The 23,781-nt window shown below is 46.4% G+C and overlaps 1 protein-coding gene across 2 annotated transcripts; it reads right to left on the bottom strand.

Moving 5' to 3' along the window:
- Positions 1-1,787: 1,787 nt before the first annotated feature.
- FOXO4 (forkhead box O4) lies at positions 1,788-23,778 on the bottom strand. Of its 2 annotated transcripts, XR_008439349.1 has the most exons (4): positions 22,741-23,778; positions 11,184-12,416; positions 7,075-7,195; positions 1,788-6,952 (listed from the first exon to the last, which is right to left on the bottom strand). XR_008439349.1 is itself a non-coding variant. In XM_053990050.1 (3 exons), exons 1-2 carry the CDS (start codon positions 23,122-23,124, stop codon positions 11,202-11,204), a joined length of 1,599 nt encoding a protein of 532 aa, XP_053846025.1. In that variant the 5' UTR covers positions 23,125-23,777; the 3' UTR covers positions 1,788-6,952; positions 11,184-11,201. The 2 variants fall into 2 exon arrangements, 1 of the variants encoding a protein (XP_053846025.1); XM_053990050.1 differs by lacking the exon at positions 7,075-7,195 and having other exon boundaries at positions 22,741-23,777.
- Between the last annotated feature and the right edge of the window lie 3 nt (positions 23,779-23,781).

Raw genomic sequence — 23,781 nt, 5'->3', positions numbered from 1 at the left:
ATATTCCTCCCTATTGCTCTGTGGCTGGAAGAACTGCCAGAGTACAGACTGCCTCACCTCTGCAGGAACCTTCCAGGATATCCTGCACGTGGGAGCTGGGACACTGTGACTGTACCAGGGATTACCCAGGGGAGGATGCAGGCACATGCCCAAAGCAGTAACTGAGTTTCTTGCAAAGCCTGTAGCAGAAAGAAGTGCTGGCAGGTGCAGCCAGGACTGCTTTTGTATCAGCCGAGCCATTCCCAAGCTGCACGGTGAGAGGAATGGTGTGTCCTAGCCCATGGACAACACCAAGTCACACTGCAGCAATGGCACTGCTACAGCTCCTACAACCCGTTCAGAGTCAGGCCTCTGGCTGCCACTCTTACCACAGCTAAGAAGGGGAAATACACGAGCTGAGGACAGCTTGGGAGAAAGCAGTGTGCACCTATCTGTGCCCCAGCCCTCCTTCCTCCTACACCAGCCCCACCACAAAGGACACAGGCAGCAGGGCAGCAGCCTTCCCCACTGTGCTTCCACATGTGGGCCCATCACTGGTGGCACACAGGTATTCATCAACCAGCGGGGATGGAGGCAAAGCAGGACTGTGGCCAGAAACCCAGCTGAGCAGAAAAGCTGTTTTTGCACTGGCTTCACATACTGCTGCTCTGTGGGCAGTTACCCATAGGCCAAAATACTTATGGTGACACGCTGGGAGAGCTACGAGGTCTCCAAGACTGCAAGAAAGGTGCAAACACAATGCATTAAAAGCACAGAACACAGCAGGACTCTTGGTGACTACTGAAGACAGTCACACCATCAAAAGCAACCCTGAGCCAAGGCATTCAGGTCCCACCTTGTTCTCCTTGGCAATGCTTAAATATGGCACAGGCCAGTGCTCAAAGAGGTAAAAGAAGTGTTAATGGCTACTGGGCAAATGCATGGTACCCTGTTATGAGGCAAGTTTTGAATACATTCACTTTGATCCAATCAGCTGCAAGATCTTGGGCATTTTGTGTCTCCAACAGCACCCATCATTACATGCCTGCAAGAAGCCCTAAGTACCCAAGGAACAGATGAGGGACAGAGAGTTCCCCTAAGGATCTCCTCCTAATTCCCCATTTCTGTAAACTGTGTTAAATCTTGAAGCAGGAGCCTTAAGAGCCCCTTAGAGTTATTTAGTTATTTGCATTAACTGTAGTGAAAAACAGCATTCAACAATAATATACTGAGTATCCAAGGCTTTGAATGAAAATTTTCTGGCTGTACACACATTGTGCAATTTCACAAATGACTCTTTACCCTCAGCAGTGTTAGAATATCCCAAACTTGCCCTCTGTGTGTCTAACCTGGCCAGTGGAATCCACAGTCTACACTCCTTCCCTTGTTTTTCTCTCCTCTCCTTACCTGCCACCACTGCTGCTGACACACAAAGATATTTGAATGCAGCTATACAAAACAGAGTCACCTTTAGCACTGAGGTCTAGAAAGGCAAGGAATGAAGGGGCTAACCAACTCTGGACTGGACCTGCAGGATTTAAAACTCCCCCAGGGTCAGTTTTAAGGCTTGGCACCCCATGGATCCCCATGCACTGCCAGCAAGTTGTAACAAGGGGCTCTACACACTGCAGAGCACACCAGAGACTTTGTGAGTGGTCACACTGCAACCCTTCTTCCTCTGGGCAACTACAGGGCATTCCACTGGTGGGGGCCCTAACAGGTGAGGATGGCAGAGGAAAGAAGACAAGGGTAAGGAAAAATAGCTGGCCCTTGCCATAAGAACAAAACAAACTGGATGAGACACAGAGCAGAGTATTACAGGTTTTTATTTTTCAAACATTCCCCCCTAGTCTAGCACACTCTACAGTCTTGCTAGCACAGATGGTAACAAAGCCTGTAATGGTTCAGAAGTTACACTGCTACAGAGAGCAAACAAAAGCAGAGGTTTATTTAAAAAAAAAAAAAATATTGTGAGAAATAGGTGGAAGAGTGCACAGGGGATGTGGTGGAAACGATGTCAGGTAGTGGTGCCCTGTGTGCAGCAGACATCTGTGCTAGCAATGCAGAAACCTTTCCTGGGCCTGCACCAGGTGAAGACTCCACTGTGCTGGAAGCACCATTTCACAGAACCACCCCAGTGCCATATGAAGGCAGCTGCTTTCAGGACAATAACCTGTCTTCTACATAGCCAAACCTCTCAAGACACCCTGGGGAACCCCACACCACCAGTCCCACACCACTGTCCTTCTGAAAAGCAACGAGGGCTCTTTTTGTGTCCCAGAACATCCCCTTCTCCCACACATCGTAACACTGCCTCAGCCAAAGAACCATAAAAGTAACACTGTCAGCTCTTACACCTTCAGCTTCTGCTGCCTCTGCTCCCTGCTTCACACCACAGTATTAGGAGTGATTTTGATTCCATCAGATACTGCTTTCCATCAGCTACAGACATGTCAGGGTGCAGCGAGAGACACACGCCAGTGGAAGAGAGGGGATCCCTTTCCTGAAGGACAAGTAAGTGTGGTGATGGGTTAGCTCATGCTCCAAACCTTCACATGGACAGATCTTTCAGGCTTCAGAAGTCACCCCTGCTTGCTTTTCCCCACATTAATTAGAACATCTTTTTCATTAGACATGCAACTGAGGCAAGCCCTAAGCTATTCTCTGTTCATGCTCATGTCCCTTTCACATTTTGTTGACAGTCCAGGACACCACTCCCAAGGCACTCCAACCCATGGCACCAGACACAGGTTACTCAATCCTGGAGCAAGGCTAGCCCTGAAGCATTTGAATGTGGCTATAAACAAGCAACTAAGTAAGAAAATTAATAAATTCTTATCTACATAAAAGCTTTCTAGGCATTTCTTTTGGAAAAGCTGATTAGTGCTACTTGCTTCTATTATGACTCTTGCTTATGAATACATCCAGGCTCTGGAATGCCTCATTCCTCTCATCAGGATGATCTGACTGCTGTTTTTAAAGCAGCACAGGATAGCGATGACATGTTTTTAGACACACCAGCAAGGAAAATTAAGGGCTCCCAGAAGATTCCAATTTTCCAAGCTCTCATATGAAGCTGGAAGTACATGCTTTGAAGTAAAATATGCTTAAATTATAAAGAAAGTTCAAGCAATTTGCTAAACCCAAGAGTAAATAAAAGCAACAAGTCTGCCTCATACTAAGCTCTATGGGCCTAGTTACCTGAATCCTCTGTGGCCCTGAGCTGCATGGTGGCTTCAATGCTGTGTAAGATGGCATTTGATCCTCTGAAGATGGAGAAACTTGTTGCCTGAGCTCAGTGAGGACAAGGAACACAACATAAAGTAATGCTTCATGCCAAGAGCCCCTTGCCCACTCCCCTCAGGCACTTATCCAGGAGCACCACTCCCCATGTCACTGGCCCCTTCCCGTCTCACCCCACTCACAGCTGGTCTCAAAATCCCCAATCCTTCACTAGAGCAAAAACTAGCCCAAAGTACGGGGCCTGTGGTGCTAATGCAGCATGAAGAGCCACCAAGACATTATCTGGGCTCCAGTAGCAGCAAGTAGCAAACGCTTTGGGCAAGAATACAAAAAACTGGACAAGTACTGAGCAACCCCTTGCCAGGTAGAGCCTTTCTGCAAGCAGCAGTTTAGGAACTGCAGAGTATCCTGTGTCCTATGAGGAAGTATCTCAGGCTAAAAAAGCTCAAGGTTTATGAAAATGAAGTGTCTGTAGATCTCCCAAATTCTCTACATCACTGCCCTCTGTGCCCACAATACAAGCTATCCTGCTAAACACAAAAAAAAGAAGATAAGTTGCTTGCTTGAGCCTGCAACGTTACATTCATGGTTTATTGAGCACTCCACGGGTCTTCTGAACACCATTCTCAGCACTAGTGCACTCTCAAGCTTCTTCAGCCACTGACAGCTCCTGCTGTGCTGAAGAGACACAAAGCACCTGTACAGACTGCAGCAAGGCAGAAATGTCACTGCCAGGAGCCTGTTACAGCAGGACTCCAGAGGTGCCCCCATCTCCAGTGCTATCTCCAGAAGTATGGCCAGGGGAATGTGGGAAAAAAATAGTTATGTGCTCTATCCCTTACTCAAAGGACAGGGTCCTCTCTGAACTCACACTAGAGCACTAACCACGATGAGCCCTGGTGTTGCACCTCCTTCAGCAGGATCTGGCCAAGGACACGAAGCAGCTGAGGTTATGCCAGATGTGCCTGCAGGCAGAGATCAGGCCAGCTCCCAGGGCCGCCACTCAAGGGACGCTTTGTAACAGCCTGCACACAGCGCCCCTTTCCCACAGATAACCCAGCCCAACACAGCTCACTGTGCACTTCTGCTCTGAACCACTGGGTACTAATACTGTCTTTGCTATTGCTTTGGGTCCCATTTTCATGGGAAATGAGCCAGAGACTCACATTTAACATGACCACACATACTGGTGTCTCGTCCTTTGCTACATGGCTGTGAATCACAGGCAGCCATTCAACTTGCTCTGCACATCATTGGATCAAGTTCCCTTCAGGACTCAAGCTAACAAGGTAGCATATTATGTGCCAAATAACATAAATCTCTCCAGTCTGTTCACTGCAGCTCAGAACGGCTGATTCTTATGCGTGGCACATGCCATCAGGTGTTGTGAAAGGGTATCTATCCACTTGTGTAATGAAGTAACTCCAATGAGAATGTTCATCCATGCCTCAAATGTGCAAACCTGGGATCCCAGTTTAGGAGCTGCCTTTTTGTTTATTTGTTACAATGAGGTGTGGCCAGACATGTAGATTGTGGGTAAATTTGAAACATCACTGGGAGGTCTGCCATGAAGGCAGCCTCCAAAACAAAGGTTATTGAACTGTTCAAGGCTTTGATGGCATAGCATGCTGTAGATAAGACTTTTGAAGACTCCTTGTTGGAGGTAACAAGGCAATCATTCCTGTTCCAATCTCCACTCAAATGAAAATGAAAACAGAGCAGACGAGCTGGTGAAACAGTGTAGCTGTGTAATAGAAACTTTCTGAACTGAAGCCACCTTCAAAAAGGACTGGAGAGTCTTTCTGCCAGACCAAAGCTACGGGAAGACCATGAAAGCACCATGCCTCCCACCGATCCTGCCACTGCAAACACCAAAACAGTGACAGCAAGATGCCACTAATGCTCTGAATTTGTCTTTTGACCCCTAATTTCTGCTCTGCAAGAATACAGAGACAGAACAGGATCCCAGGTGGACCCCTGAGGGTGAGCCTACAGGCTTCAAGTTCCCCAGCAGCAGCAGAAGCTTCAGTAAGAAAACAAAAACCCTCAGAAACCAAAGTGGGCTACCAAATACAACTGATCATGTCCTCCATAAGGGCTATGCAGAGTGTCAGCAGATCTAGCACCATCCAGTCCACACCATCTCCTCAGCAGACTAGGGAATCTGTCCTGTGGATCAGCTGCAGGCCGGTCACTCAGGGATTAGCTGAGAAGGAGCACTGTTAATGATTAGCATTCCCTCCATTGTGCTCTTGGCTTGGCAGGAATGCCCAGCCTGAGCAGCTGTGGCTGACTGCCCTGCCAGGCACCTTCCCTCTGCCTCTTCTGGGGAGAGCAGCCATTCCTCAGTTACAGGGCCGTGTCCTTTCCACTTTCCCAGCATTTTCAGCTTCTTGGCCCAAAATGCCTTAGGCCTGCCCCATCCCATACTGTAGTGTTATCTGGTATGAAGGGGACAGATGCAGCAAATGTGTTTTGTTTCTTTTTATCCAATAATCTCGTTCTTCAATTAAAATATATAATATATATTTAAAAAGATTTAGAAAAGCTTCTATGTAATTTGCACCTACTTTTACATATAGATTACAATAATGTACAACTCTTCCCCACAGTGGTTTGAAACCACGGGGACCTGCCAATTCCTTCCCCTCAATCATATACATCATCAGACATCAAATGTGTTTGTTCCTAATCCAGCTCTGAAAAAGAGTCTGTCACTGTTACCTTCTCAGATGGAGAGATGCATAATAGGGACACACATTACATTGGCTTCATGTTCACTGTAGAAAGTTCCCAGATTAGTAAAAAAATATTTCATCTATAGAAAATGCCCTTCTGAAAAGCAACCAGGGCTCTGTTAAGGCCACACCCAGGCTTTCCATTTTGCTGCTGTAGCAAGACAGATCAAAAACAAACCCAAAACAATGTTTTTAAGTCCCAGAAAGCAGCTACTAGCACCTGTGCTTATTTTACAGCAGCCTGGTGTATCAGGAAAGTGCTGAGGACAGCATAGGGACTTCTCAAAACATGCTTCTGATTCAATGGGGCTCAGTTGGCACAGTGAAAAACTCAGTGTCCTCCTGTTCCAACCAGGGGGACAATTGGAAGCCTTCTATACCACGACAACCACCCTTCCCTGCAGAACAGTGATGGATGCTCCAGTGATAGGCACACAAACCAACCCCTGAAACAGCACACCCTTCTCCCACAGGGCTTCTCCCAGCAGGCTCCCACCAATTCCTCTGCGAGTCTGTGGGATACCAAGTGCACGTCTGGTGGCTTAATCAGAGAGTCCAACCGCTTTGCCCCGTGAGGCAAGCCAAGCAAGAACAGAGCCAGCCCTCCACCAGTCTGAGGCACTGGGAGACTTTCTGCCGTGGCAGAGAGAGGACAGCCAGTGAGAGATTCCTCCAGCACACCCAACTCATCACACAGGAAAACACTATTGCCTGGCACAGAGTCTTCTGGCTGAGGTTTTTACCAGGGCTCCTCTTTGGACATGGGTTTCTCCAGGTGGTCCAAGGCAGGGTCGGGTTTGTAGGAAGAGCCATGGCACATAACAGGATTACTATTTTTAAACTCTTCCTGTTGCAGCCAGATCCAGGTTGCCCCTTCTTCCCAGATGGGCAGCCCCTTCTGCCCAAGGCATGATGTGCAGGGAAACTGAATCCAACATGCTCCATTCTTTTCTCTGCTGGGGTGGGAAGTGAAGTCAGAACCCTGAAGGACACTAGGAAGAAGAAAAATAAGAGTGACTGGTTAGAGCTCTGCTTCAGTGGGAATCCTGGATGCATAGATAAGGAGTTAATTACTACCAATCTGCCCCTACAGACCCAACAGACCACAAGAGACCTTGATCAACAGAGAGTCAAGTGGAGGATGCAATTGCTCAGCTCCAAGCTTCAGAGTATGACTGAGACAGAAAGGTCAGCAGTAAGTATTCCTCCGGTAAGCTGACAGCACCAACAAGGCTCTGCAAGATAAGGATGTTTAAAGAAGGACTTGGCCAACACCAGAGGCATTGCAGGAAAGTAGCAGGGAAGAGGAAAATTACTCTTCACCTTAAACAACCATAAATACTAATTGGTAGGGAAAAGACTGAAAAAGAGACTTTTAAAGATCACACACAAACTGTTTATGCTCACCCACTTAGAGAAATCCTGTCTCTACCTTCCAAATAATTACACATTTTTAGATAACTCAATCCCCCAAAAGTCTCAAGATCTCAGATCTTCTGCCTCACCTCAATAAAGCTGTCACAACTCATTCAAACAAGCCTTGGAATAAGTCTAAGCTGACTTAGGACACTGACGTAAAACCACCACTGTAGGTACAGGATCCACTTTGAAAGGCAAAACAACAGGATAAATGTAGGGCATCCCATCAGCTGCATTCAGTAACAATGAGCATGAAATAAACCCGTGAAAAAGAAAAAAAAAAAAACCCAAAAACTGCAAGAGGGAATCAGCACTGAACAAGAAAAGACAGTAAATTAAAACAGAAACCAAAGCAATGGGCTGCTTTGGAAAATTGCAAGTTTATGAGGGTTTTATTTATTTATGTTCTGTCAGACAAAAATCCAATGTTTGGAGCAAAGGGAATTCGACAGAGCAAGAAAAGCATTAATCCAGACCACAGACCAAACTGGGCAAGGGATAAAGAGTTCTCCAGACTCTGAAGCTATAGGGAGTCTAACTGAATAACTAGCAATAATTAACTAATATTCACCAAAAGAGTAAATGGATTTTACACCCAATGAGATAAAAACGATAGCACTTTACAAAAAAAGGCAGTTCTATTTCTATCCTGTCTTCCTCTGCGGCTAATAGCTTAGTTTGTGGGTGCTGCATCACTGCTGGGCAGAGACAAAGTTTCAATGTTTGATCTCTAATCTCCATGCAAAGAAACACAGGCAGGGTTCAAACAGACTCCTGGTGAAGCTGTGGACAAACTCTTTGGCATTTAACTTGCAAGAAGAGGATAAAATCATGGGAGCTTTGAGCACCAAGGGTAACACCAACTAGCTCCTATCTTCCCAAGTGCTGCAGATAAGATTTAAGTACTCTTTCCTTAAGATATCCTCTTGTCTACAAAGAGAAATATTTCCCCAGCTCACTTTCATTCTGGCTGCTCAAATCAGAATGTGATCACTGTGATTAACTGATAAACAGCTTTTGCTCAGCATTACACCCATAACTGACCTAGAAGGCCACCAGTTAAGCCCACGGGAACTACTCAGAACAGCTTTGTTAGTGATCACTTAAGACCAGCTTTTGCCAATGTGAATTTAACATAGAGAAAAGCACAGTAATAGAAAGGATATGAAAGGAAAAATGCCTGCCGCACCAGAGCAATATACAGCTTTCCCTGAACAGTGATTTGCAAACAGGGATCCTAGAACTCGCTGCAGTAAGGGACAACTGGCACAGTCTTGACCTCCTTACAGATGATGTCTGCAGCTCACTTGGTTTTGTAACTCGTTGAGAAAACATTCTGCCTTCTTTCCCAGGAACACTCCTATTCCTCTCCACATGTGCCCTGCTCCCCCTTTGCTAGAAACCCGATTCACCTCTCTGTCTGGGCAGCCTTTTGCACAATACTTGCTCTCCTTTGGGGAAAAAGCTCCTCCTCATCCCATTCCATGGACTCCAGGATACAGGCAAAACAGAAAAGCTTTGCAAAATTCAGAAAAGGCAAACATAGTCTAAGGACAGAATAAAAGCCTTGAAGCAAAGCACACTGATAGGGTGTGGCCTCTCCTCCTGGGGCAGCACTGCTGTGAGCAGAGCACCGAGGCACATTGGAGCTACGCTTTCTGCTCAAACACAATAGTGGTTCACAACTTGTTCCAGATCTCACTCCTTCGTGCCCAGCACATTTCCCAGAAAGGATCACCTCAACTTCATGTGTGGAACAAAGAAAATCCAGGAGTTTTAACATCAGTAGCTCCTCTGTTTTGATTAAGCAATTCACACAGAATATAAAATGGAACAGGAACATAACCCTGCTTTCAAGAGCTCCTGTTCTCCCTCTTAAGCACTTGATTATATCCACATTTTCAACAGTACTAGATCCTATCCTTTGATAAATAATTCCTCAGCTTCTCTGCTTTACACTCCTAAAAAATAATCTATACCTGGTATGCTTTAAAAAGAGGTCTTGTCTACCTGGCCCAGGAGTGCAGGACCGCTTTCCTATGTTTTGAAAACACTTCTGTGAAAGATATTTCATCCTTGAAAAGTCCACAAATATAATGGCCTGCCCTAGCATGGCATAAAAACAAAAAAGCAAACCCTAACAAACAAACAAAATCAACAACACAACAGCTCAGAACAATATCCAGTGGAAACACTGCTCAAAAAGCCACAGCCGCTGTCACTAAATCACAAACAGTCCTAACACAGCAGGACACCATAGTTTTGTCAACCAAATTTTTCTTTGAAATCGAAACTGAATTTCTGTATTTCACCCAAAGATCTTTAAATTAAGACATTCAGTAATTCAGCAAATGCACAGTTAACACACATCACTATAAAAAGTCCCATAAGAAAACAGAAAAGCCTGACTGATCCTCCTCTCCCTGCAATAAAGAGATCTGTTAGGTACAAACAGAAGAACACCACCAAGAAATGACATCCTAAGCAGTGGGATGTGACTTGGAATAAAGGGGAGTTGAATTGTGTTTAAAACCTCAATATATAGCGGTGCATCAATATGTTCACACAGTTTAAGTAACACCAGCTCAAAGGACAGCATTTTACTCTGTCTAGACCAAAGACACTTGTAGAAAATGGCTGCACTGACAGAGGTCACCTGGTCCAAACCACCTCCAAGTTACTCAGGTGCCTAGGAAGGAGCATTAAGGTCAAGAAGATGACAATTTCTGTCCCCATGATTTTGAAGCTCAAGGGCTTGCCACAGCTGAAGCAGTATCTGCATTTTGCCCTTACTTCTGCCTGCTCAGCTGGACACTATTAGCAGTTGAATTTGCAACACTAACAAATACCATATCTGCCTCCTAAAAAGGAAATATTTTTGGCAAGGCTTCCACTTTCCAACCAATATCCAGCCTATGCTCCAGCCTGTCCACTTTCCATCAGCTGAGTTCCAAGCGCGAAGCAGGCCTTCAGCTCCAGTTCTCTAATTCTTCCACTGCCTCTGGCTTAAGTGTTTCAAGTCAGGGTGTCACTGCCTCAATAAGATATTTTAAGTCTTGTTGTCATATACACTATTTGCCAAACTGACTTTATTTGTGCAAATATGACAAATTGCTGAAGAGGCAGCTTCGCAGTACATGGGATAGCACTAACACATCCTTCTTCCTTCCACCTCCATCCACACTGCAGACTCCTGTTTCCTAATTTCCCTAATTCTAACAATGGGAAGCAATTCGGTAGTTAATGCTGGTGAGCCAGCTTACCTGACTTTACAGACACTATCCCAGGTAAGGGCAAGGCAGGAGGTGTGATAAGAGTGACTGTGACCTGCCACACGCAGACCAAAGCAGACAGCCATGACACGGGCATGCTTTGCTACTACACATCCTAGAGAATTCTGCAGGGATAATAATAACCTGGATAGAAACACGGTATGTGCTTGGCTCAGTTCAACCATTCTGTATATACCAGTGGATGTCTTTATTCATGGAATCAGCACATGCTCTCATGTCAGCTGTAGAGCAGTAGGCACTGCCTGGTGTCCTGTGATGGAGCCATCTTGGGTGACAGGAGACAACAGGAGTTTCATTCAGGTTGCTGTTCTAGTTCAAAAAACACACTATTGTGTTAAGTAAGTTAAACCCACCTACCTTTAAACAGTTTTTTCTCCTCCTAAAAGGGAGCACAACTCTTCCAAAAGCTTTTTACCATGCTTTCAAAGAGGTTCCTTTAACTGCTGCAGAGTTGGGCACAGGAACCATCCTAGACAGGGCTGTTGGTAGCATTTTACACAACTACACCTACCTTTTTGTGCTCCTGAAGTTAACTTGGTACCCAGGTATGGTTGGAGGCCTGTGAGGTGCTGGGATAGCTGGGAGTAGGCAGAATAGGTTCAAAATTGAAGTCCAGTCCTCCATCCATGAGTTCACTGTTGATTATGTAATCCATATCACATTCAAGGTTCTCCATGTACATGTCAATGTCCAGGTCAGTGGGCAGCCTGTCCTGGTTCAATCCCAGGGAAGCAGGGCTGGCAGATGAAAGGAGCACTGGACTGCCCAGCTGGACTGACTGGGCAGTTGTTGCAGAAACTGGAGCCTTCAAGCTGGTGATGCTGGCAGTGTTTTGAGGAGATGTCACTATGGGAAGCGTTGATGGCAAAACACTGGCACCAACTGGTTCTGCCTGCAGCTCTGCAGGCTTTCCTCGTGGATTGCCTGAGCTCATCTTACTCTGGGCAGCTTGTCCACCCAGAAGCAGAAGAGTTCGGCTGCTCATCCTGTTACCAGTCTGTGGGAGAACTGGATCCACCTGAGTCATCATGACATCCCTTGGAGGTGGAGAGCTGGGTGTCAGAAGAGCTTCCAAGGTCTGAGGGGCAGAGAAATGGCTGACAGAGCTTTGCAGTGAAATATCAACAGGGTTAAAAAGGGAGTTGCCAAAAGTCTGACCAGCCGCATTTGGGCTCTGCAAGGAAAAGCTGGAATCTCTCTGGATCTGACCACTCGAGGCAGATTGCTGGGTAGATAGCACAGATGAGCTGGGAGACATCAAATTTAAGCCATCGATGAGCTCGAGCTCCTCAGTCACAGTTGGTGGAACGTTGCTGGATGCACTGGAGTACACCAGAGAAGGAAGCAGCTCTTCATCATGGAGGTCATCCTGCTCTGTCAGGATAGGAGAAAGCCTGGCACTGATGGTGCTTGCATTGGAACTGGTTCGAGGCCGGAAGGTGTTCCACACATCAGAGTCCTCATTGCTTCTTGAGGATGGGCTCCCAGGCCACTTAGGAAATTGGGAGCCAGGACTGTCAGCAGAGGATTCTGGAGCAGACTGGAGAGAAGGCTTCTTCCTAGATGCTTTACCTCTGACTTTTGCAAGTTTGCTGCTGTTGTCCATGGAGGCAGCTCTTCTCCTTGGTGCTTTTCCACTTTTGCCACCCTCAGGATTGAGCATCCACCAAGAGCTCTTCCCTGTGGCTTCATTATGGACTTTAATAAACTTGCTGTGCAGGGACAGGTTATGTCGAATAGAGTTCTGAAAAAAAAAAAAAAAAGAATGAAAACCCAGAAAAAGTGAGGACCTGACAGTTGACACACCTCCCACCTAGAAACCACACAAGCTTAAACACATTCAGACAGTATCCAGAGAAGAAAGTTATAACAAAAAGCTATCCATAAAAACCTGCTATTTCTGTCTGAACATGCTTTGCAGCACTAGCAAGCAGTGCCATGTTTCACTGCAATATCAAGGGTGAAGCTACCATGACAACTAGCAGCTTTCAGCCAGCAAAATATTAACACAAAAGAACTTTAAAGACCATACAGAATCTGCAAAAAATTAGGCATATCACAGAGCAAGTAAACGAGTTCTAAAACACAACCTGCAATTTCAACATGAGCCTACCTGAATTTGAGCTATTGCTGTTCACACACTTTTGTCATCCCCTTTACCCAGCATAAGCCTGGCTAATTTTTTTTTTATGTTTATATGGCCAGTTTTCAGTCAGATTCAAGCAGAGCATAACAGTATCCAACAGACTGGGTGAAGAGAAATAGCAAAACGCTTCTATTCAGTGCACCCATTAACATCTCCACCCCAAAACTGGAGAAATGGAAGAGAAACTTCAAGGAACAAGAGTCCTAGAATCCTGGAGACTGCCAGGCTCCCTCTGCAAGGAGGCTGTGTGCTTTCCTTGGTGCATGTTCCTGACAGGGTAAGATGTTCAGTGGATACTGCACTCCCACACAGTACATGCCAGTTTTAGCCTCTCCCATCTTTCTGCTGGGTAAGACACACATTCCTTGCCTCTCCCAGCTCCCTCCTTTTGGTTTAGCTTTGCTGAAAACTACAAGCTAACATGTCTGTACACCAGCATCAAACTCAATTTTCATCCTGAACTGATAAACACCCCAGTATTTTAGAATCAGGAAGCAACAATCTCATTGTTCGAACAGATCCTCCATAAACTCCCCTTGAGGCCTATGAATTTATTTGATAATCTGCACTTAATTTGTTCAGATGGCCAAATTACAAATCATTAAAAGGTGCTGCATTGGAAACTCAACAGGGGTCCAAGCGCAACATCTTTTTCATATTAACTAAGTTATATAACAACCTTCAGTTTTCATGCATACTCTCTTAATTCTGAACAAATTAATTGTGCTTTTATATTTTTCCACCAACTCTCAACACAGTTCTTTCCTGTCTGCTGCTTTCCCCCTCCCCACCCTTTTCCTCTCGGAAAAGTCCTCCCCATGCTAATTTTGGCCACCTCACCAAAAGTACTATCCTAGAAAAAAGTAGATGCAGACAGATAAACAATACAGGCAAAGTGGAAAGATTTTACAGAGATTGAAGGCGATCTGAGAATCATCCTGGCTTAGCTTTCATTTTAACCTTTGGCTGTTGAGGATTTGGAGAAGACTGGCTGCATGCTGCAACCAGTATCAAAGAATACACATGTTCTTAATTGGAGAGTGACTGCAGAGCCAGAGCCTGATGGAACATGTGTCAGTCAAAGCTCTTACACAGTTTTATTACTTGAGCTGTTCACAGTAATAGCTGTACAATAGTCCTGCCTGGCATCTTCTCTAAGCAAAGTTTTCCTTTCCTTCTAGTGTTGAAACAAGTAATCCAGACTGGCGCACTGTCTCCTGCAAGGCTGCTGCTTTCATTTCCAAAGAATCCCACCCCTTTTCCCAAGTAAATGCACACTGCTGCAGCAATAAGAACCACTAAGTTGTCACTAATTCTTCATTTATTCTGCTGAAAGTAGCCTGTGAACTCATGACGGCATCTTAAGCATCGTAAGAGACAATTTGTGTAACTAATTTCTGGCTGAAAAGCAGCTTGAAATAAGACATCTTGGAATAAGAATAGGATTCACATGAGCATAATGAAGTCTGGTACCTTTTCTAAAACAGTCTCAAAGTGATTTTACATGTTACTGCTGAACTGACATAATGGAAAAGCTGTAGAAACAGATAATTGCTGTACCACTCCTTCCTTCCTCATCTTCAAACTCTCATCCTTCCGTAACACAAGCATCTGTGACATTATAAGCCAGTTCAGAGAGCAAACCAAACTGGAAAGCAGCCTTATCCTTCCTTGGAAACTACTTTTCCTGCCTCTTTTATCTCTGTTTTTTGAACTATCTCACCGCGGGGGTCAAGCACCACATAGCTGTAGTTGGAGGCAGAGGAAAAAAAAGGAATGTTTCTTTCAACAGGGTTAAGTGTTACCTAAATTGCAATGCCTAAGTTATCGCTTTGCAGCTCTCCTGCAGCCAATGGAGACAGCTCAGCACTGCAGCACAGTGCCCCGAGCCCTAACTCACCTGCAGGACCCAGCTTGCCTGCACGGCTGCAGGCTGGAGCCCAGAGTGTCTCAAACTCCACCTGCACCCACACACCCCCCGGCCCGGGTGCTGCAGGACAGCACCAGAATGCACCTGCTATTCAATACACCTAACACATGGAGGGCATCCTCCAGTCTCACTGAGAAACCCAGGGACAGATCAATTATGCTAAAATAATCACAGAACTGCAAGTCAGACCTGACAGAAGAGGAAATGACAGAGTGCAGTCACCCGGGCAACCCTGACATATTTCCTTTCTCAATGTTAAGCAACCCACACCAGAAACATACAGATGACATTAACGTTTTAGATGTGCAACTTCAGCAGTGTGGGAGGCTCCCAGCTGGTCTAAGCATCTGCAAAACACACAAGGTCTTGACTCTGCAACTCTTTGATCATAAAGAAGCATGACCTGAAGAAGAGGTGCAAGCAGGAATCCTTCAAATCCTTAGGAATATCTTCAGCCACTAGTTAGGGGAGGATATTGCTATTTATTTAGGTATCTTATAGTGGTACTTAGGGCTGCGTGATAAGCATTGCCACAAAAAAAAAAAAAGCCAGCCTGTGTCTCTAAATCCATCATAGATCAAAGATGATTCCTGCAAACCACATTCAGACAAAACCAGTCTGAAATTAAGCACAGATAGTATGCAAAAAAATCAAGTTTGGCTAGAGACATTTATTGTACACTGAAGGGTGAACCATTCCCTAGGTCATAACCACTGTGTCTTCAAACTAGGATATATGGACTAGCCACAGAAGTGTGGCTAGGAGCTTATGCAAACTATTCCCTAAATCTTAGTTACCAGAACATTAAGTCTTCTTTGATAAAATCTCCTGGCCACAGTTAAAGGACAGAAGCTCTTCTCACCATCAAAACAGGTCTGCCCCAGCACCAGTATTAGTGCTGCTGTGGATCCCCCCCAGCACCAAACAGTGCTTTGGTCTCACATCAGGGAATTACCACAGGAGCTGGTAGCACAAGCAAGACATTGTCCTGCTCAGTCAGCCTCATGGGCAGCTGCCACAGATACCATGGAAAATGCTCGGCTGAAGTGAATACAGAAGACTAAAGGCCACTGACAACCTTCCCAGGGGGCTGGACAGCTTTGTAGGTACAGCTGAGGTTCCCTACCATAAAACTGAAATTTACAGGATCAGAAGGAGGCTCTTGTGCCCTGCCCAGAAGAGCTCATCCATGCAGCAGTGGTGCATGGCTTATGCTAGCAGAGCACTCAGGACCAAGCACAAGCTATGCTCAGAAAGACAAGACAGAGCAGCTACCCTTCCAGGAGACACAGTGGTTTCCTTCCTTTCCTGGCCATTCTCCCAGGAAACATCATGTAGTTTAAACTACAAACCACAGAGGATCAGATTTCACTCTCTAAAGGATGAGTGACAGAAGGAAAAAAAAAAAAAAAAAAAAAAGAAAATATATGCAATCACTGCAGCTGCCTGTAATACACTCTCACTGCCTTGGAGGCATACAAAGAACTTGGTCTCATCCCAGTGCAGGGCCGTGTTCCACTGCCAGGCCTGTAACTGTGCTGAATTATCATTTGCCATGGCATTCTTGGGAGGCTTCAAGGGGAGAACACTCCGCCTGCTGTATTTGTCAGTGCCTGTCTCAGCCACTTGGCTCCAAAGGCTTCAGGAAAAAGTCTTCCTTGTAGAGATTTTGCACCAACAAGTAAACAACTGCTCCAGAGCCAGGGAGTTGAAACACTTTCCCAGCAATCCCCTTCCAGAAAGCACACATGAGCACAGACGTCAAGCTCAGCAGATGGGGATCTCTATCTTAGGAAGAACATTTTCCTTTCTGTAATCTTTCAGTGGGAGGCCAGAAGAAGAAGACCATAGCTCTCTAAAAAGCAAGGACTGAGGTGATTTACAAGACAGGCAGGCATACACAACAAAAGCTGTTTAGGATTAGATAGAGCAGAAGAAACTTGTTGGAACAAGCAATACCAGCAGCCCAGGAACAGCCTTCTCAGAGGACTGCCTGGAAAACTGAGCTGTGCTGCAAGGAATAATTATTCAGCAAAGCAGCCTTCCAGAAAAAAATGGCAAGGAGCAGGGAAGAGTAGCAGCAAAATCTTCAAGTAATTTGACAGGCACTGTATGAAGTAGATGAATTTTCATCAAAAGACAAGCTTTTCCCGATTTTTGAGGGGAACAACAACACTCAACAAGGCTTAAAAAAAAATTTCTCGTATTTCATGCTTCTTCAGTGCATTACAACAAGAAAGGCCTATTAGTGTCACTTAAGCAGGGTTAAATACAAGTTGCTACATTGTGATGGTTGGCCCTCTTCACAGCTGAGTACTCATCAATTTTTTTTCACCTGGAATACAGGACACCTGGTGACCCCACATTCGCACTACTGCCCTACTTCTATGCACTGCCACCAGCCTCATTTTCCACACCCAGCACTCTGACATTCTCCCATTCACAGCACCTTGCCATGCCTAGCTGCCTTCCTCCCACCTCACCCATGCCAGACTACACGCTGTGGCCAGGCCATTAAAGGACTACTGGGATTAAAAGGTAAAATACACTAAGAGAAAGATGATGGACAACATCCACCTGTGTTCACCAGGTTTCCATCATGGACTCCTCAGTATGGCATCTGAACAACCCTCATTTAGCTTCTGTTCTTTATTTCCCCCCTGCTTTAAGCAAACCCAGTTAGGCTGTCAGCAGCTGGGACAGGGAATATCTCCCTGCAGCCAGGACTAAGCACATCAGGAATGCCTTTGGGCCACGTGAGGTAATGGCAAGAGTCCAGCAGTTTCCACCCACCCTCAGCTATACTGGATTCAAACAGCCAGACCCTCCCTCCTCTTTGCAAGGCAGCAAATGCCAAGAAACCAAAATAAACCAAAACTAACAGTGAGCAGCACCTACAAAACCATTAAAGAGCAAGTGGACTTAAATGATGTATCAGTGATGACAGCAATGACATTGCTATTCCAATTCAGTTTAGGACACATACTTCTTCATTTTTAGTGTCAGAAGATTTAATGGGGAATTGTATCCTTTCAGGCACATGAACCTAGGAATAAATACTACAGGCTTTCTCAAGACAGTCACAGAAAGCAGCCTTTCTTCAGAGAACGAGGTCAGTGGCTCTGTGCAGCAGACACACCCCCAGACTCCACACTGTGCCTCACCTATGCACAAACCTGCCCCAGGCTGAAGGTTGGGCAGAATTACACTTTGCTCAGAGCCAAGTATCTGAGCTGAAGTTCTACGTATCCTTTTGGTTTATGGCATCCATTCAGTTTTGGCTCAGTGAGGAAACAGAGGGAAATATTCTGATCATCTTCTCAAACCACTGCAACCTTTCAGTACCTAAAGGAGAATCCTACAAGGAATCAGGAGGGGAACTGTTAACAAGGGTGTAGAGTGATAGGACAAGAGTGAATGGCTTCAAACTTGAGAGCAGGTTTAGATTGGATATTAAGCAATTCTTCCCAGTGAGGGTGGTGAGGCCCTGGCACAGGTTACCCAGAGAAGCTGTGTCTGTCCCATCCCTGGAAGTGTTCAAGGCAGGCTGGATGTGGCTTGAAGCAAACCTGGTCTATTAGAAGGCATCCCTGCCCACAGCAGGGACATAGAATGAGATGATCTTTAAGGTCTCTTCCAACCCAAACCATTCTGTAATCCTGTATCTTGCAATTATCATTACCAAAAGTCAAAGTAAACCCAGCACTGCCACCAGATATTCCCACCCAGGTAAAGGGATTCTTAGTGAAATTAAAGAAAGTTCTCCTGATAATGATTTGGCCCCTTAGCGGTTCAAGTTAAGAACCTAAGGTTTTGACAAATCTGAGCAAAAAGAAATAATCTTAAATGATACAGGGACATACCAGCAGCTATAAAGAAACAGCAAATGTGCCTATTTTAGGAATTTATCATTGCTTATTTGCAGATCTGACTTTAGAAAAAACTAAAAAAGTTGTCTGACTGATAGTCAGCACATCAATAAATAATCATCTTTTCAACTTTGCCAAAACTAATGTTCACACGATTTTGTATCTACTGAACTGGAATTTATTTGCAAGGCATAAAGATAGCCTGGCAGAATCTACCAGCTGCAGCACAGCAGAAATAGTCCAAAAGATGGACAGGGTTCCTTTTGTCTGCTGGCCTATTCTCTTTCATGGAGGAGCTTCAGGGGGCCACAGGATGAGCAGCTGCTCCAACCTGAGGGAGCTCTGCACGTGTTCTGCCAGGAGATCTGATATCCACAGTTCTGGGAGAGGCTGGGGACCATTGGAGCTGGCACTGAAAGCCACTGAAGTGACTCTGGCTGAGCTCTCAGCCAGGTCTCCTGATCCATCTGGTCAACATTTAATATCAACTACATGCAATACACACATAACCCAAGGCTGAAATGGACAGTTTTTCAAGAAAATGCTGCCCACTTTAACAAAGATTAAGAGCTAGACATCTGTTTTAGATAAACAGAACACTTGGTAATTTTTAATTCATAATACAGCTCCTTGAGCTGTTGCATATATGTACACACACACACACATATATGTACATATCTATGTGTATGAGCGTACATATGTTGTGTATATCCGTGCACACATTTGAAATAAATAGGGAGTACCAGGAGGCAGAGATATGACATCAGCTCCCCATAATTAGTGTAATAGTGCAGAATCATTTGTTCTTTATGTTGCATACATAGATACATAGGAGACATCTGATTTTTGTTTCAGTGACACACTTTTAGAGGGTGAAAAGGACAGCTTTAAAATTCATTCTGTTCCTACAAAGGAAAAGACAAGAGCTTGGGGAGAATACACAGTTTGTTTCACTAAGAATGATGAGTCCTTCATATTGTTCCTCACTGTGTCAAATTTGCTCATACTCATGGATGTAAAAACCAACTGCTTCTCTGCAGGATTTATGCACTTTACTCAAAACCCTCAACACCTTCCTCTTGCAAGTAATCTCAAAACCAAAAGGAATTATCCTCATACCCATAGAGCACCCAGGGAAGGATTATCAAGAAGCCCCACAACACACCCTACAAGGACACTTGTGCCTTGCAGACTGGTTAATTCTTCACTTCAGCTGAATTCCTGCAGGGAAAGGACAGACTGCACACACAGCAAATCTGTCCTTTAAAAAGTGCTCGAAGCACTTTAGGAACAGCCAACACCATCTTCCTTGAAAACACAAGAGTCTTCCAGAATTCATGGAGGTTACACCCTGGCAATCTGCAACAGCTGCACTTCCCCCAATTGTACAGTGGAGTAGGGCAGCTCTAAATTAATCAGGAAATAACAATGAGTTTATGGGGTTTATAGTAACTAAAGTAGATTAAGAGTTTTTAAAGACACATTGCTTTTAATTACTTAATCAAAATTCTCTATTTAACTGCACTACATACAAATAAAATGTATTATCAGTTTGGCTCTGTCCAAACGAGACAGAAATGCCAGAACTCCAGAGCTGTACCAACCATCTTAACAGGCATCAAAATGATACAGCTATCTTTAACAGCAGCTTCACATTTATTGCCTTTATGCAAAATCATTCAAATTGAGAAATCGCTAAAGCTAAGACAATAAGTTTTTCTAAGGCAGTAAGTTTTTCTTTTACTTTACAGATTAAAAACCCCCAAAACATGCAAAGAGCTTCACAGCTCTAAAAATAACAAGAAGAAAAAACCAAACCAAAACAAAACAGACATGTCCATTCCTCAAGTGAAGACATGCCTTTTGTTTATCCAGTTTGTCTTAAATATGCACCTATTAATTTTGCACCAAGTCCACAAAAGTCAAATTGAACTGACTTGACTGACTCCCCATCTGTAAAACTGTAAATGTCTGACTTCTCTTCACTTAAGGGATCTGAATGCAAACAGACTAATGCCAGTAAAACAAACAAAACCTCTTGCAAACCCACGTAACTCTGAGTTAACAGAAAGAAAGACTAAAAGTAACTTCCATGGTCACACGTCCTGCCAAGCTCTGCCAACTGGATTTTGCGAGTAAGCATGAAAGAAAATGCATTGTATTTCTATCATGATTTTCTGTTTGCTGGTTAAAGTCAAGAGCTTTAAACTGCCCTAATCATAAGACAGGCTGAGTCCCACCACAGTTGTTGTTGTTCTGCCCGCCCTCATCTTTCTTGGCAAGAAGTTTCTTTTTCTTCTCCTTCTAAAGCCAGAATTAGTCTGTTCCCAGGCTGAAAAACCACACTAAAAAGTCAATCACAGAAAAGCTACGACAGCATCTGACCAGGAACCTCATTCTCGAGTATGCACAAATTCTCAAAGTGAACTTCTAGAATTTAAATCTACTGGTACATGTCCCAGAAGTGACACATTATTAAAACACAGAGTAAAACCAAAGACTGATGGTCCCATTACACAAGAACGGATATAACAAAAGAAAAGCCAGAGTGGATTAAGCCAGAAGTGTACTTATTCCAGCATCCAGTCCAGCAGGACATCTCACTATATTCCACCTTCACCACAGTGTCTGGGGAGCATTTCAGAAAGCACACTGAGCTTCAATCTCAGGCACTACTACCAAACAGATACTCAAACATATTCCTGACAAGAAAACACACCAGTTCTGTTAAATTAACATGACTGCATGCAGGAGCAACAGGACCAAGAGAGTAGCCCCAGCCTGAGGAAGCAAGAACTATCTTTCTTCACTAAGAACACCAAAACCCAAGCACTGTCCCAAATCAGAACTTAGTATGCAGAATTCAACCTACACATACAAAGAACAGAAAAAAATCCGTATTAGTTAAACTAGATGCACTCTCTAGGAACTGTCAGTGAGTGATAAATGGGAAAGGTGATAAGTTTTGTATTGACATGTGCCAGCCCAAGCTGTGACAGCTGCATCCCTCTCACCATGCTTCTACTCTCTGGAGCGAATGTTTGCACTCACACCACCACGTGGTGTGCCACTTCAGAGAGCTGAGCCAGCTGAAAGCCAAGCTACCAGAAACAGACATTTATTTATTTATTTACTATCTGAAATTAACTCTCTGTCCTCACCTACTGCTCAGTCAGACAAGCAGAGGAGCACGTGGCTGGAGTCACGGATGCCCAAAGCCCCAAACCGTGGTGGCTGAACCTCCTGCAGAACTGCAGCACGGATGAACCGCTAATAAATACTGCAAACAAGAGTGTAATTCCAGGCTGTAGTGAGAGAGCAACAGATCACACTCTTCAGAGTCCAGTCTCCGTGGCATCTGCTCCGATACATCAGGACAGGCTGAGGGGCTATTTTGCAAGCTAGCTCTTACATTTCCCTTTTTCTTTGCTGGAATTCTTTAGATTAAAAATAAGGGAGCACAAAGTCGCCACAGGCAGAGAACTGAAACAGTCTGGAGCTCTTTTAACACAGCCCTGCACACACCTGTTTCCAGAACGAGAGAGACACTGCTGAGGCTTCAGAGCAGAATATTGCTTTCCCTTTTCCAAACTCCAGCAGAGGCCCCCATGACGGTTCTGGAAACAGGACCCTTTTTCAAGAGACCTTCTTGAAAGCCGAGCACGCCTGCTATGACACAGTTATTTATATTGCGCTTTAACACAGTCACGTGACGAAGAACTGCGGCCTTGCGATTAAAAACCCTTCGGCCCAGGCTTTACCCTGCACGGAACCTTGGACACAGCCCGCTGAACGACTCTCCCTTCTCTCTTGGAAAAGCTCCTAAAGGCGAAGAGCGCAGGGGGCAGCCTCGCAGGGTCATGCCACAACCATGCCCAGCAGCTGCTCCGGCTGCACGCAGCCGAAGCTCGGGCTGGGTGTGAGAAGGCGCCGGAGCTTTCAGCAGAGCTGAAGCCCAGGCCCTGCAGCGCTGGCACCGCCGCCCTGGCTGCAGACGAGCAGCAGCGACAGGTGAGCGTGGAGCGGGCGGCGGGGCGGCTCGGCGCGCCGGGGAGGCGCCTCCGCAGCCGCTCCTCGCCCGGCACACAAGGTCTGTCCCCCCCCGCCGCGGCCCGTCACGCACCTTCCAGCCAGCGGAGCTGTTGCTGTCACCCTTGTCCTTGAAGTAGGGGACGGAGCGCACCATCCACTCGTAGATCTGCGCCAGCGTTAGCCGCTTCTCGGGGGCGCTCTCGATAGCCTGGCTGATGAGCTCGGCGTAGGACTGGCTGCCCCAGGCATTGCGCCGGGAGCCGCCCTTCCGCGCCGCCGCGCCGCCCGCCCGCGCCCCCTCGGCCCGGCCGGGCCCCGCCGCCGCGCCGCCTGCGCCCTCCTCCGCCGCGCCGGCCGCGCCGCCCGTCTCCGCCTCGGGCCGCGGCAACGGCCAGGTGCAGGAGCGCGGGCGGCTCTGAGGCTCAAAGTCAGGATCGATGTCCGGCGACGCCGCGGCCCCAGCCGGCTCCGCCATGGGCGCCGCCTTAGCCCCGCCGGGAGCGTCGGACCCGCCACCCCTTTGTGCGCCCCGGGCCCGCCGCCGCCGCCGCGCTGCTGTGTTTACCAGGGAGCAGCGCCGCTCCCCGCGCCTGCGCGCGCGGGGCACGCCGGGAGCGGTAGTCCCGCTGGGGCGTTAGCAGGCAGCCAGGCGCGGTCAGCGGACTACGGCACCCAGCTCCCCCTGCGGCGGAAGGCGGGGCGTGTCCCAGTACGGGCGAGCGTGGCAGGCGGCGCGTTGATGTGCCTACAGCTCCCAGCGGGCATCCCGGCGGGCCGCGCTTACATAACCTGCCAGGCCCAGTGCGGGCCTCGTCCCCCTACGATGGCAGAGAGGCGATAGTGGCGTGGCGGTAGCAGCCCCGAGGCGGGGTCGCAGCTCCTCCGCCCGCCTCAGAGCGTGCCGCGGCACTCCGGGTCGGGCCGAGAGCGCTGCTCCCTCCGCCATCCCGTCACGGATGAGAGCCTATTTCCGGGACACTCCCTGGCGTAAAGGCGTGACGGCTCTGCGTCCCGATCTGCCCGTCAGAGCTGCGGCAACCATGTTCCGGGGCCCCGCGCTCCCCGCGCTGTGCAGCATCCGGGGCTGGCTCTGTTCCAGACGCCGTGTGTTGCAGTCCCTGTGTAATGTTTC

The sequence above is a fragment of the Vidua macroura genome, chromosome 14, assembly GCF_024509145.1.
Source record: "Vidua macroura isolate BioBank_ID:100142 chromosome 14, ASM2450914v1, whole genome shotgun sequence".
In the NCBI taxonomy this organism is placed as follows: Eukaryota; Metazoa; Chordata; class Aves; order Passeriformes; family Viduidae; genus Vidua; species Vidua macroura.
Note: the sequence above shows the minus strand (reverse complement) of the source record. Positions and strands in the feature narration are given on the sequence as shown.

Excerpts from the sequence above, each read along its gene's own strand:
- FOXO4 (XM_053990050.1), bottom strand. The coding sequence starts at position 23,124 with ATGGCGGAGCCGGCTGGGGCCGCGGCGTCGCCGGACATCGATCCTGAC. Across the intron at positions 12,417-22,740 it reads ACAGCTCCGCTGGCTGGAAG|AACTCTATTCGACATAACCT; the intron begins GTGCGTGACGGG and ends TTTTTTTTTCAG.